The sequence below is a fragment of the Gymnogyps californianus genome, chromosome 22, assembly GCF_018139145.2.
Source record: "Gymnogyps californianus isolate 813 chromosome 22, ASM1813914v2, whole genome shotgun sequence".
Taxonomy (NCBI): Eukaryota; Metazoa; Chordata; class Aves; order Accipitriformes; family Cathartidae; genus Gymnogyps; species Gymnogyps californianus.
In genome coordinates, this window is record NC_059492.1 from 6,060,773 (window position 1) to 6,075,712 (window position 14,940).

A 14,940-nucleotide genomic window follows, 5' to 3' on the forward strand; every position below is an offset into this window, starting at 1 on the left:
TTTGACCCTCTGCTGAGAAAGAATAAAGGTAACACAGATGCTCTCGAGGCACTGACTGAACGGTCTCCTCCCTCCTGGGGCTCCCCCCTCACTCGTGAGCTTGCATAGTCCTTTTCTGTCACACTGCATGAACCCAGCTGGAACATCTCTACAGACAGAGTGAAATCACAGGTTGAGGAACGGGAGAGAAATGAAGAGTTAGAGCTCGCATTTTCCACCATGCGCGTGATCTCCTTGTTAGCAGCATGCAAACAAAGCTAGCACATTTTATTACATTAGAGAGGTCAGAAAACGGAATTTCTGTCCTGAGAAAATCCCCTGGTTCCTACATTTCTTTTCATACATAGTAAAATTCATGAAATATTTAGCAGAGCAGAAATTATAAAAATGAGTGATTCAGAAATATCAAAACATGTTACTTCAAGTAAGATTGAAACATTTCTCCTGATGTTTAAGTAAAATCACTTCCACATTAGAATAATAAAAGTCAAAACTAAACAAGAACATCTAAATCAAGTGTTTTGACATTATTTAAATGAAACAAGTTGACATGAATCTTTCAAAACTTCTCCATCAAATATTATATCAAGAGGTAAGATTTTGACAAAACAGCATTTTCTAACAGAAAATGTTTCACCAGAAATTTTTCATCAGCTATTTATGCTGTTTGTCTTCTGGTGGTGGGTGGGGAAACTGGGTCCCTTGCTCACCGCAGAGGCGGCAGCCCACACTTCCAGAGTGACTAATGAGAGCAAGAACCTCTCTGCTCCTTTACGCAGCTGCACAGAAACACTGCAGGCACCCAAAATTTAGGCCACTCTTTTCCTGGGGTTCCGTGGGAATTTCCGCTCCTGCCTGACTCGGCTCTAGAGGAAAATGAGGATTTCGGAGCTGCAAGCAAGCACTGCGCTAGCAAAACTCCAGTTTCTGGAAAAAAATACCCACAAGATGGGGGATTTGCGAGCACTTAGAGGCCATACCTGAGGAAATCACACAAATGTTACCCCTAGTTAGAAAAGACCCTCAAGAAAATACTTAACTTCACACACATTATTTCGTACATATATTAACTTTGCTTAAACTAATGAAAGCTAATAGTGTTAGGTATGTATCTGAAGGAACCCGGACCAGGGTGTTTCTGTTGCCTAGTTCTTTGTTGATTCCAACAATGAGGGGAAAAAAAGGATCTAAAGAGGAAACATGATGAGGAGGAGGGGATAAACTAAGAAGGAAAGGCCCTTTCTGCATATCTTTGCCACATCGCTCCCATTGAAAACCACTCTTGCAGGGCAAATGCAGAAACTGAATCTAGCAGGCTCATTAAAACCCTGTGGCATAACATCAAATCACTCCCGCTAAGGTTTATAGGAGACTTAAATACAAGTAACATGACCCTGAGAGCAGTTCAGGTCAACACATCATAAGCTAAAAGCCTTCATGTCTCTTGCTTCAGCAGTATTTCAGCACTAGCTATTTATGACATGAGTCAATACATTTAATGAAAAAGCAGAGTAGGAAAGATATAAACCCTAAGTTTTCTGACAGACTTCCACCATCAACAATATTGGGGGGTTAGGTAATGTAGAACCTAAAAAAAATACACACACATAATCAATGAAAACTACCTGTATGTTACCTGGGCTTCTCAGTGAAACCTGAGAGCGTTTCACTAGGCAGAACCAGAGACAGTGCTCCGTGCCAGGGAGCACGACCTCAGCTTCGAAAGCTAACTCTGAACAGCGGCGTCAGAACTCGTTTCAGGTAAGCGTATTTTTTTCCCCAAGTCTCCAAGGATCAGGCAACTTAAGACATTATTGTTTGTTCTCATTTTGACATATATGCATGAACACCTTTACATGCAGCTTGCATGCAGGCATCTATATAGAGTTCTGTATTTACATATAACATATATGTAAAAACAGATGTGGAAACCCAGCAAGCTCATCCGACCAAACACCTTGGGCAGCACTGATTTGATTAAAACCAGAAAGGTCAGTAGAGGAAATCTTCAGGCTCCAGCTCTGCAGAGCTCCTAAGCCTCTTAGCACCATGGGGCTAAATTTCAGCTCTAAAGCTAAGCTCTCCATACTTAGTCAGCATTTCAACAACAATAAATATTGTTTAATCATCCCCTGCCTGCAGCATGCTGGTAGTTCAGAACATAGACCGTAGCTCTACCCAGACTAACCCAATTCCAACAGAAATCCAAACTAGACTAGTGTGTCTATAAATCTAGTTTTAATTTTTAATTATTACTTTATATTAAAAATACATAAATAAATGTAAGGCTAAATTAAAATCTGGCTTTGTTCTATTTTTTCATGGTTTAATATTTCTGTCTCTTACCACAGAATTTTATACTATTCATTTGCTTTTACACTATTGCTTGTAATAACCTCAAGCTCATCAGTAACAGAAACATTTTTTTCCCCACACCTCCCCTGTGAGGGAGACCAAGCATCTTCAGTCCACGATGGGGAACATAACTGCAGAAGGATTGCAGATGAGATTATGGGAGTCTGAATCCTCTTCAATGAACCCTAAATTTCTCAAGAACTTTTGAAAATGTTACTTGAGGGAATTATTTATTCCCAACCGTTACAAGGGGTTGACCTGGGAACTTTCAAAGAACCATTTCAATGGCTGTGGAAGACATCAGCTCTAAGGGGAAGGTATTCTCAGAACAAGTCACCTGAGATTAAAGCAAAGAAGGGAGAAGACAAGACCCAGGACCCCAGGAGGCTGTAAAACCCTCTCACAAGTCAAGCACTAAATTGCAGTATCAATCAGCTCGCTACAGTTGTGAGAAAGAAAAGACTTTTCCAGCAAAGTGGAGCTTAATACAAATTTCTTCTGACAAGCACTGGAAGTCCAAAAACATTGTTCACTATTATGAGAGAATGTCTGTTTGAAAGGATAAAAGCGGCTGCAGTTGAGACATTGGAGATTTAGAAGTAATCTTCATGAACATTAATGAGCCAGATCCTCAGCTAGTAAAGACTGACACAGCTTAATTGAAAATCAATGCTGTCACACTGATTTACACCTGCTGAGCATTTCTTCCAAACACATCCAATCTTGCAGTGCAGATTTGGAAAACCAGATACCTTGTGTTTTGTATACTCTTCCCGGTACAAATATGCTTTCTCTTTACTCACAAGTGAAGCAAAAAGACCTGGTTGGCTCCCCCTTCTCAGGAACCCTACATTAAAAATTTGATGGCATATCGTCCTCCCCAGCATGTTCCTTCCAACAGGTCCTTGAATCTGTGCATCAATAAATCTCTTAGGCGTAACTGTTTCAGCACTAGCAACAGGCTTTATGATTGCATTACACTTAAAATGTACACTAAAACTTACACATTTTAGGATAGATGGCTATTTAAACATACTCTATAAGCAATACTCTGCCCTTCTATTAGGCAGATTTTTGGTCTTGACTTTATATAGCTCCATTAGCTGTAATTTTCCTCTCACAATTAGGAAGAAGCATGGCCATAAAACTGAAACTTTTAAGTTGCATATAATTTCATAATGTATTTGGCAAGTGCTAATTGCCTCTTACTTAAATGTCTCTTGCTTTGTAACTCAAAGCATTCACAAAAACTGAAAGAGTTTTATGGACCTGGCTGATTGGGGGTTAGCTTAACCTCAGGATAGCACCAGCATGGACCTTAAGCATGGAGTGTATTTCTTTGTTCGTGCACAAATCCATTTTGCAAGGTCAGTAAGCCGCTGTACAAAACCTGCAAAGATGCCCAGAAAAAGAGAAAAGATTTGAGCGATAGGCAGAGAGTAGCCTTACTTCTAATACATGCAAAGGACAGACACTCCCCAGGGAAGGGTCCCTCCTTTAAGGCTCATCAGGGGACAGCAGAGCCAGAACACTCCCTTTTTTTTTTCGTCTCTAGGAGGTTGTGGACATAGAAGAGTATAGCAAAACAGGCAGCAGCAGTGCAGGTAAAGCTGATGAGTCGGGAAGGGAGAAGCACATTTGACATTGGACGCTCCATACAACAGGACTCCAAAGCATGAATGATAATGGTGATCCCCAAACCGACTGGTGAGGTCACAGGGAGCAAGAGCAGCTCAGCCTTGCTATAGATCAAGCTACCAGTAGCATCAAAGCAAGTCAGAGGAGGAAAAAGCCAAGCTCCTCATAGACCCAACGTTCACAAAGATGAACACCAGTGTAAGGAAGTCCCTCTATCATGTGCTTTGCAACTTTATGTGCTATGCTATAGGGTAAACATAAGATTTATCAAGATACTGAAAGAATATGTCCACATTGCCCTTTGGATGAGATTAACAAATCAGACAGGATCTCAAAGCAAAGCTGGAGAGTGCTTTTGCTCATCCGCAGCTGGCAGGTAGGGGTGCAGCCAGGCTGCCAAGAATCAGCCACAGACAAACGTGGCAGGAGACAGACATCACAGCTACCGCAGAGAGGAAGCTTTCAGGCTGGTACAGTCACAGCCAGTAAGACTGGAATAGTACCATTAAGATGCTCCCTAGACAATCAGGCTGGATTTGCCTTTTCGTTCTTTCAATTCCATTATCTCTTATCTATGTCTCTCTATGACTTTTCTGCTGACCTGGTCCTGCAATCCTGTAAATACTCCAGCATCACGACCCAGTCCCCGCTTCAAGGTACTGCTCAGCCTGCCTGGACATGCTGGCATTTAGTCCAACTAGGCGTTCTGGGAGGTCAGGTCCCTTCAGGCTCCTAAATGCCATTACTTCAGCATCAATCAGCAGCACTACTACGGGCAGGTCCTGGCCTGAACACGGTGTGACACTCCCCTGAAACACAGCAAGTCCCAGAGAAACACTTCTAAAAATGAATGAACGCTAATATGCATTTCGGGCCCTTGAAAGAAACAGATTTAAATGTTACTGCTGATGTCAGTGGAAGCTGCTGGTACTCAGACATTTCAGGAGCAGCCCCCATGTCTAGATGAAGATTTGTGTGCCTACTTTTAGGCATCAGAGCCAAAAGAGTAAGCCATGACTGGTATCAGTAGGTCACAGAGAAAACCGAAAGGCATTCAAGTGCTTTGAAAAGAGATTCAAGATGACAATATCAAAAAGAAGCTGACATCTAAGTGAAGCGTTCCTGTGTGTCTGTGCTAGTGGCTGCATCATGGAAACAAGCTGCCCCTCCGCAGGCGCGAGGCTATGGGATGGAGGACAGAGAGTACGTTCTTCAGAGCAGCGCTTGCAGAGGAAGCTAAGGACCCGAGGTGCTCACACCAAATGTGGAAATACAAGATGGAGATTTCTGCAAAAACCTAACTCCTCCTCAAACCAGGAATCTAAGAAAAGCTTCAACTAGAATCACCAGTCACTCACATGAGTTAGAAGGAACACTTTTCCATCACACTTTCTCTAACTTTGCAAATACCTACAACAGTAAACACAGAAGCTTATGACAGGCTTCACCATTCACATCCTAATGCATTTCATGAATTTCTTTTGAAAAACCCCAGCATTAACTTTTATTTCGTTTGTAATACTCCAGACTAGTCAAAGTTTAACATAGTTGATGCCACTAATCTAGTGGAACCATTGATTACTTGATCTCATTTTCTCCCACAGACACAGTCTGTTGCCATCAGCTGAAATTCACCAACTCTTTTCCAACAAAGCAGATGAAATGGCAACGAAACATTACCCACCCAGTCTGCTTTCATGGAAAAGAAAAGAAATCATGAAAGCTGTTCTTATTGGAGCAAAGCCTCAGTTTTAAGAAAAAAAAAAAATCTGCAGAGCTTCAATATATTTAGAGAAGCTTCTTTCTCTCTTCTCCCAAACAACTGTACCCATCTCATCCCTGATCCTTTTAAAACAGGGAAACTCTAAGAGAGATGTTTGGATTACCTTCATATGTTGCTTTGAATCCCAGCAAGTTGCTGACACTGTCTGTCTGGAAGAGGAGCCACATCTGGTGGTGTGTGCTAACGATGAGATCAGGGACTGTGGTGCCTGTCAAGCTGTAAACATAAATAAGAACAAGTAAACAGCCTATATGTCTCCCCAAACTTACTTTCCCACCAAAATAAAGGCCACATACACCTCTGTAGGAGCAGAAAATAACGAGAGCAATGCCAACACAACTAAGAATAACCCCAAAACAGAATACTGTCCAAAAACCTGCTGGATTTTCAAGACTGATGAGCCTCTCAGTATGTTTCTGCATACTACCTAAACAGCGAGTCTTCTACCATAGTTGAGGGCCTGCAAGTTATTATTATCATCACTATAATAATTACAATTTAGTACCATTATTACAATATATTATCCAGCATCAATAGTAATAATTTCCTTTCTCACTGAAGCAAAACATACGCAAACAAATAAAAATCCCAGAACCCATACCGGTGACTGAATCCTCTTAACTGCCTTCAGACTATTTTCTAGTATTACAAAAATTTACTTTCAACACGTTCCCTGCTACATTTCTATCCTGACAGAGAAGTTTCCACAAGGATCTCAAAAACCCCGTGGAAGACAAGGCACGAGCCTCAAATCTGCCGAATGCCCTGTGAGCCCTTGAAAAGTGCTACTAATCCAGGCAGTATGGGATGATCAGGACGTCGCCTACCCTTCAAGGCTACTCCTAGGAGAGCTGAAGAGATTTAGAAAAATGTCACCAATATATCCGTATTAATCAGCCATGTGCGGCTCATTCAGTCTTTGGGATTAATCACCTCATTGTGGTTCAACACAGCTTTAGAGTTTTATCCCCCACCCACACAAGCACCAGTGTAGGCACTTACACATGCACAAACGCCCGCTTTGAGCGCAGCTCCTTCCCTTCCCTCTGCTTCTGAAAACAGAGTAACAGTGCGTGGGAAGGGATCATTACTACAGGAGTATGAGTGTTATGTTGCCTGTCTTAGTGGCAGTGTTTAATGTTGTTGTTATACTATTTCTGCTAAGGTATCATCTATCATAAATTTATAAATTACCTTAAGCGCAACTACTTCAAGTGGATAGGTGGGTTTTTTTTTTCCTGTAGCATTTGCTTAAATCTAAATACGTACATATGTATAGATAAGGCTTCTGCCTGGCACCATTCTCAAGTACAATAGCAGCACCTGAAAGACTTCTTGATAAAATTGATCCCCAGGCTCTTAAGGCAGAATTATTGCAAACCAATACTGCAAGGGAACAAACCCAGCAGCTGTGTGTTGATAGCATCCTGTGAATAAATGTAACTTGCAACCTCCAGGCATAATTGTTGCAATTCCCAGTTTCCTGAGTAATCGGAGACAGTATGGCTGATCTGCCAATTACTGTTTGTTTAGAGTGAAGCCAAATGACTGCTTGAAGGGTTGTGCTACTTATTCTACTTGCTTGACATTCTTAACACTGGCTACCTGCTGAGTGCCAGATTCTTTCCAATAGCCTTACAGGTACCTAACGGCGTAAATGGGACCAACCTTGCCATGTACATAACTCTCCTCCCCAGCCCAGCGACTTTCACCGGTCACTTACGCACCAGGGACTACTGTAACACCTGAAACCAGCCACCGCTCAAGCTTTGGCTGTGGAATCTGGAGCGTGTTTTTCCCTGAAATCACATTCACGTCTCCCAAGCCCATCAAAGCTCTCCCAGTTCTGCCCCCACCTTTGCTCTGTTACTGCTTTGACCTGCATCAGAAATTTTATTGATCCCAGGGTGCTGGTAAATTAAGAAGTAATCTTGTTCTAATGACTGTTTTGCATCCAGAGAGTTTGATGGAGAGTGCAGAAGAAGTGCTATTGTTGATTCTTCTCAAGTTATTTAAGCAGCAGACAGGTAGGAATGAGGAACATACCAAGAGAAAAACCTTCAGAAAAAGGCGCTTCAAAGGTTTTTGCATGCTTTCCCATTGCACTTTAACAAGCCAAATGATTGATTTGGGTGCTTGTTACTTCAGGGAATAAAATCCTCTCTGCCAGTCAGAAAGCTCGGCCTAACAATCTGTTATGTTCTCAGAGATGCATTTTACAGGGATGAGAGTGAGACTGGAAACAAACGGTCCTTCATACCTCCGTTTGGGATAACGTCTGCTGCTATGCAAGTTGATTCAAATATATTTCTTGATTTGAAAGGCTGCAGGACTGAATGCCTCCTCAATAGTCAAGGATAAATGAAGAGTAGTACGAAAATTGGAACTCCTATCTTTGACAGGGTTAGGTTTCTGCATGTTGATTCCTCCAAAAAAACCCTACAGCTTGTATCCAACGGATATACCTGATACATGAATTCAGCTGACAGTAGGTAAGAGGGCAGCAAATACTGAGAAAAGTTGTGCATGGACTTTCAATCACATTCATTACAAATGGAGTATTTCTATGGTCTTCACACCTCTCTCACATTTCATTAGTTTTCAACTTATCCTCCCAGATTTAAAAAAATTCCCCTAGTAAGATTAGCATCAGCAATTTAATGGAAAGTTCTCCTGCACTGGGAGAAGATACCAGATGCTACACCTTCTGCAGACAGTCTCAGATATTCCAAATTTGCATTAGCAAGGTGTTGAGTAGCTAATACAGAGTGAGAAAACGTGGAACGATTAAAATCAAATCTAGGAAAATCTTCATGGGCTTTAGGCAAACAAAAAGGGATGGAATGAGAAATCATCTCAGCAAGTTATTACAAACTACTCCCCTGGCAGTAATTTGCACTTTTGGACCAATCAGCTGTGAAACGTTCTGTGACACTTTAATTACAAACACTTTTGCAATAATCAGACTTTACATTTATATACATTGCAGGTTAGAGTTCCTGACCTAATATCACCAGTGTTCATGTTCTGAAAAGAAATGTATAGGAAAATGAACCTCAGAGAAACAGAGGTTTCAGAAAGACAAGCAAACATTAAGATAAGTGAAAATGGAGTGGGAAGCTGATTCATGTGGAAAAACAAGCGAAGAGGAGGCATTAAAAAACACAATATGAAATACTCTCTACCAGTTGGAAAGAGTACAACAGCTTTGCTAGAGTAGCTTTTGGAGAGTTGTTTGCTCTTACACATTTTTGATTAGATAGAAAAGAAGGGAGTCTTTCAAGTTAAGACACTAAAGCTGGATGCTGGTGGCCCTGGCTCCAACACCCCGTTCATCACTTCAAATATTCCTTCCAAAAGTCACAGTGACTTTTCCCTGCTTCTGCTCCAGTATCTGGCCTTGCAAGCACCCTCACGACATTTGAGACTTTGACAAACACCACTGGCTTACATCTTCACTCATAACAGGCAAACAATACCCCAACATGGCACGAAGCCACGCTTTCAGAAGTGGTGAGCACCTGCGCACAGCCACGGGGCATGACTGAGCTTTAGAATATGGAGCAAAATACCTGTAGGTGCTCAAAGCTGACCTAAAGTCAAGAAGTTCAGGCAAGCAGCACACCTTTGCATTAGCACAGTGCTATGCATGACTCATGATTTGCTCTGCTTCAGCACGGCTGGATTGGCCCTGTACTAGTCCAATGTCCTTTCTTCATACAAGAAACAAACAAAAAACCACCCAAAACAACCAAACCCCCCCCAAAAAACATATTTAGATGGGAAACACTGATATAGGAAGGCCTGGAAGGAAAGTAGGACTATCTACAATGTTCCTCCACTGAAGAAACCTCCATAGAACATCCTATCTGCAAACTAAAGGATATAAATTGAGGGGGACCAATTCTCAGCCTTGAAGAAGCACGTGTCATCATTTACACAAATGCACACAGTGTAAAATGCTCAGGATGTCACTCAAAGATAACAGATTTACAGCCGCTTTGCACTGTTAAAGGATGGCACAGGAGAGAGATCCAAACAGTTCTCAGTTTCTGCCTGATTTGCATTTACTCTTGTATCCGAACTTTAATCCTGTTCACTCAGCTCCCTGGACAGCCTCAGCCTCTCTCTAAGGGGCCTCAACAAAGGCAGCTCAAGAGAAGCAAAGCAAAGAGGTAAGAGCCTCTCTGTCAGCTGAAGCCTAAGAGAATGTGATGAGGGAAGAACACACCAAGAATAGTCAGCTCCACCAAAAATGACAAACAGCATATAAACCATCCAGTACAGCAACCAGACTGGCACTCCTTCATCCAAACACATCAGCTACATCTCATCAGGCAAAACTGAGGTGTGGATTTCTCACAGGGACAAAGGACATGCTACTTACACGTAAAGCACAGTTTTCTGGTCTCCGACTTGTCCTCCATCACCCACTGTCAGAGTGTCATATCCTCTTTCTAGTTCAAATTCTTCAAAGGTGAGTTTGATAACCTGGCAAAGATGCAGCATGTTAATATGAATCAACTGCCAAGGTAGCCAGCAGATCCTCTTGTCTTGTTTATTTATCTGTTTGTCTATTGAGGAGCAATTTATAAGAGCATTAATATCTTCAGGACATCACCAAAGGTGACCGTCCTCACTTTTTATAGCACTGTAGCACTTCTTTCCAGACAGATTGAGCTCTTACTGAAATTACCTCTCAGATTTTTCTGCTTTATCTATTGATTTTCTAGATGACTTTATTGATAGAGATACGTGTGTTGGGATTTCAGCATGCTTTTTTTCACCAGGTACTGCTACCATTTCTTTCATAAGCCTGAGATTACGGTGACGGATTTGATGTGCATACAGGCAGCATGTTCATTACATACGGTGCAAGCAGAGAGTCTTTCTTTTGCTCTATGTTGCTCAGAAAGTTCCCCTGGTTTTCAGAAGCTTCTGTCAGACCAAGAAAGGCTTTACGTGAATTACCGCTGGGGTAGCTCAAGGAAATTTTCTCAAGTTGTCTGCAAACACAATCATCATCGTCTCTGTCCACAGCTGTTTGTTTCCTGTGTTTTCTCTCCTGCTCTATCCAAACCTTCCACCCCAACTCAACTTATGCAGCCTCTACATATCATTTAGGAGCAGAGGTCCCATGGCAGTTGAGAGGTTTGTGTTCCAAGTCTCTCAGCTGCTTTTGAAATCTCTTATTTTCAAATAACTGAAAATTACAATGTGACTTAGAGGACAAAGGTCCTTAATCCAGCCTCGGACAGGGTGAACAAACAGAAAAGGAAGAGAGCTGAATTACAGAAGTGCTTTACATCCACAACACCAGAAGAAATCAATGGAACTTTGTATCTTGGAGCTTTTTAACTGACCGGATCCAGGAAAGCACATAAACACTTGAATGCATTCAGACCTTTGTACGTGTGCCTGTAAATATATTAGATTTCCTAATTTTTAAAACAGACTAAATTACCAAATTTAGTTTCACACTACTTTTTGCTATTTCACACAACATAGAAGTTATCAAAAGTAATTAATGAGAAGGACCTACGTGTGTGCCAAGGACCACAGACACATGATGCCACCCTACACCTCTTGACTTAGGGCAAGGAAGCAAGGCACAGGAAAACGAAAATCTTTGTCTTGTAATTTCTTGCCTGCAGCATCTCCTGCACACACTTGAGCACGTGTGCAATCACGGGGGGAGAGAAGTCCCAAAGTTAAAACCCAAAGCAATAATTAACTGTGTTACGTTAAATGCAAGCATGCCTCTACAGTCTCTTCAAGGCTTGTACAGACTCTCTAGGAAGCTGACAACATTTTTCTGTCAAAAGCCACTCAACTTCAACCCATTAAGAAAACACCGGTTAGTCAGACATTGAATGGCTTGAGTGTTCTTTAAAAAATAATGGGGGTGTATATATAGTTCAGACTGAACTGTCATGTGCTACTGTCTCCTACATATAAATGCAATTAATACTTTTCAAATGCATAGAAAAGCAAATTAGATATTTTAGCCACGACATTCTGAAAATAGGTTATTACCCAAAAGCCCCAGGATCATGAAACAGGAGCCTGCGTGATACTTCATAGAAGTTTGGAACCATTAATTTTAGTAGTAGTACCAAAATATTAACCTGTGCAGATTATTATTAAACCATGTAATGATGGAATAATGTAATTAATACAAAGAACACAGTGCTGTAAAGTGGCACACATCATTAGTTAAATCAGTCATTCAGGTGAACTGCATTCTAAAGAGTATGACCCTAATTAAATAACTAATTACATTCTAGTATACTGAAGACTGTAACTTTGTGGCACAGGAACAGGATGCTGAATACAATATTTATTTATCCATTTTCCTATTTTCATTTTGGTCTGAAAGCTGAACATTATTTAATGATTCATTAAACTACAAGAGACCTACCAGCACACACAAATACACGGATGACACCAAACCTCAATTTTAAGCTGCTGAAGTGACAGGAAGCAATTAGCAAAGTCAAGAAAATAGGCTGGAATATGATACCTGATTCTAAGGCTTCATACTGCAAAGCAATTTGAAGTGCAGTTACATTCATAGGAAAACACACAGTAATTCTCTCCGTGGAGAACAGCACCTCTTGCAGTTATATTCAAGTGCTTTACAAGCACACATTACTCATTTCCCCCCCTTCTCCCCAGTCTCAAGCATCTATCTTCATTTGGGATGAATCATGCCCTGGAGGGGCCCATCCTTTTCCACCGATGACACAAGAAGCTTGGACAGAGCTTTATTTGGCTAGCTAGACTCCAGGTGAGAATAACCCCAGGAGAAATATCAACCAGTAACATCCATTATGTCAAGAAAGCTCAGAAATAGTTTTGATGCAAATTCACCAATTATCATATGCATTTCTCAGTTCCCAAGTGATTTACTTTTCCACTGTGGTTGAAATTAATTCCCATGGCACTGGGGACCAGCAAAAAAACCCCTATATACCCTGAATATCCCCAAAATAGGTTTGATGTCACCCTCTGTATAGGAAATAATTCCAAGTTGTCAACTGAAGAGCACTATGCCCTTAATATTGTTTATGTAGGTTTCTGAGCAAACTTCGAGGGGATTATGTAGCTCAGTGAGTCTGGCTCACAGTTCTTTTCCAAATATAGAACAGATGACTTGCAAATGAGTTCTAAATTCAGCTCAGTGGTTCTCCCATCGCTCATATTAAAAGCTTCATATAACAGGACCTGATCCAAAGACCACTCAAGTCAATAAAAAGATTACCACTGACTTCAGCAGGCTTCAGCTCAGGCCCATAATGCTTTTTATCTTCAAAGTATTTAACAGGCATTTTAATTAATTCATTTTCAATCCTTCCCTCACCCATGCTGGGGAACATGCGATGCTGAGATCATCCCCTTTGCAATGGGAGTCAGGGAGGTGAATTCTCCAGTCTAGCAACATGTTTCTAACATGGGCCGTGCTTTAAGCAAGCGAGAGTTTTATGTGTGCTTTTCAGAGGCAGCACTATGTGACTTGTTAGGTAGGAATACCAGTGACCGAGTTAGCGTTAAAACTCATACACTAGCAACTCCCAGTGCTATACTGGGTTACGCACATGTGAGCCGCTGCATTAGCCTACGCAGCCAGACTCAGGAGCTGTTTGCTGGACAAAAGAAACCGCCCATGCCAGTGAATCTACTTGCCTTTTTTGTGTTTTCACCAATCAGATATGGTCCTGTCTGCACAACTTTGGTTTCTGGAGCCTTAATGAACTCTTTAAATAGCAGAAAACACTAAGGGCGATTGATTTGTTTCCATTGTTTCCCATCTTCCTGAGGAGTGCCAGAAGGAAGCCCGTGCCTCGCCTGGGCTCCCAGGACCATGCAGAGCCTCCTCTGCCATTCCTGCGGAGGAACGGCATCGGGCTGCAGCTCTGAACAGCAGCTCAAATTAACAGGAGCAGGCGAAGCACTGTGCGAGGAACAAGCAGGCACAGCAGTGGCTTTCCCAAAACAATTAGTGCATTTCTCTCAAACCTCCCTGCTTCAGAGAGATGGAGAGGTTTTCCCTACCTGTAAATTATGCTTCCAGGATGAAACATCCAAAACCCAGAAACTCTTTATAAACTGATATTACCAATTAACGATTTATCACTTCAAAGAAAAATAAAATGGCAGTTTCTTTACACAGTTAATACAAGCTGCTGATTTGACCAATCTATCCTTATTTCAGTTGTGCTACATCTCTTTACAGTATATGATGTTGCAGCCCATGGAGCACAAACTACAGTTTTTGTGCTATTGAATCTCTGCTCCAAGTTGGTTAAGTATTGAAATGAATGGATTTTACCAATTCCAATCCCCTTTATGATTTATGAAAGCTGAGGATCAGGACTTGCAGATTCTGTTTTCTATCAACAGTTTATTATTACTCAGGTTTAAAAACTGAGGAAGAAACTAACCAGGAGAAGAGCAGAAACTTTCTGTAAATAGAAATTCACAAAGACAGTAAGTTAGTGAAAAATGAGACAGTCTGCCCAGGAAGCTTACAAAAGGAGAAGCTTGTCACACTGCTGAAGGAAAACCAGAAAAAGTTTGTGCACAAGGCTGGCAGAAAAGCAAATGAACAGAGCTGAAGATTAGACTCTGAATATTCAGCATGAAAGCAATGTGATAAAGGGTCAATAAAACAGTGGACATGGCCCATAAGCATCTCTTGACAATTGATTGCCATTTCCTCCTTCATAACTTGTACCGGAAAACCCAAATGGAAGTGTTAGCCTACATAACACCCAAAGCACATCTACATCTAGCTGACTACAACCTCTTTCCAAACACAGAGGGCTTTTATATACACAAAAACTGGATTTTGCTGATCTTTGAAAGACAAAGATGCACAAAAATAAAGATATGTATAACACACATACCAGAGCCTAAGATGCTGATGTATTCAATAACCTGTCCATGCACATGCAACATATACCCAAGGGTCTGCAGGCCACAGGCTGAAAAACACAGCTGACACTTGAGCAGTAATAGCTGCTGTTACATGTGGTCTGTTCTCCACTTGCACATTATCCTGATGAAGGAGAACCTCCTGGGTCTGATTAACCAGTAAATCACTCCTAATAAATCAGCACTGACAAATATCCTGATTCCACACTCCAGTTTCCCAGAATTTG

The 14,940-nt window shown here is 41.4% G+C and overlaps 1 protein-coding gene across 1 annotated transcript in view; it reads right to left on the reverse strand.

Moving 5' to 3' along the window:
• Positions 1-14,940, reverse strand: part of CSMD2 (CUB and Sushi multiple domains 2) — a 324,356-nt gene that overhangs the window by 135,036 nt on the left and 174,380 nt on the right. The window contains 2 exon segments of the mRNA XM_050909729.1: positions 5,880-5,992; positions 10,164-10,267. Coding sequence (XP_050765686.1) covers positions 5,880-5,992; positions 10,164-10,267 — 217 coding nt within the window.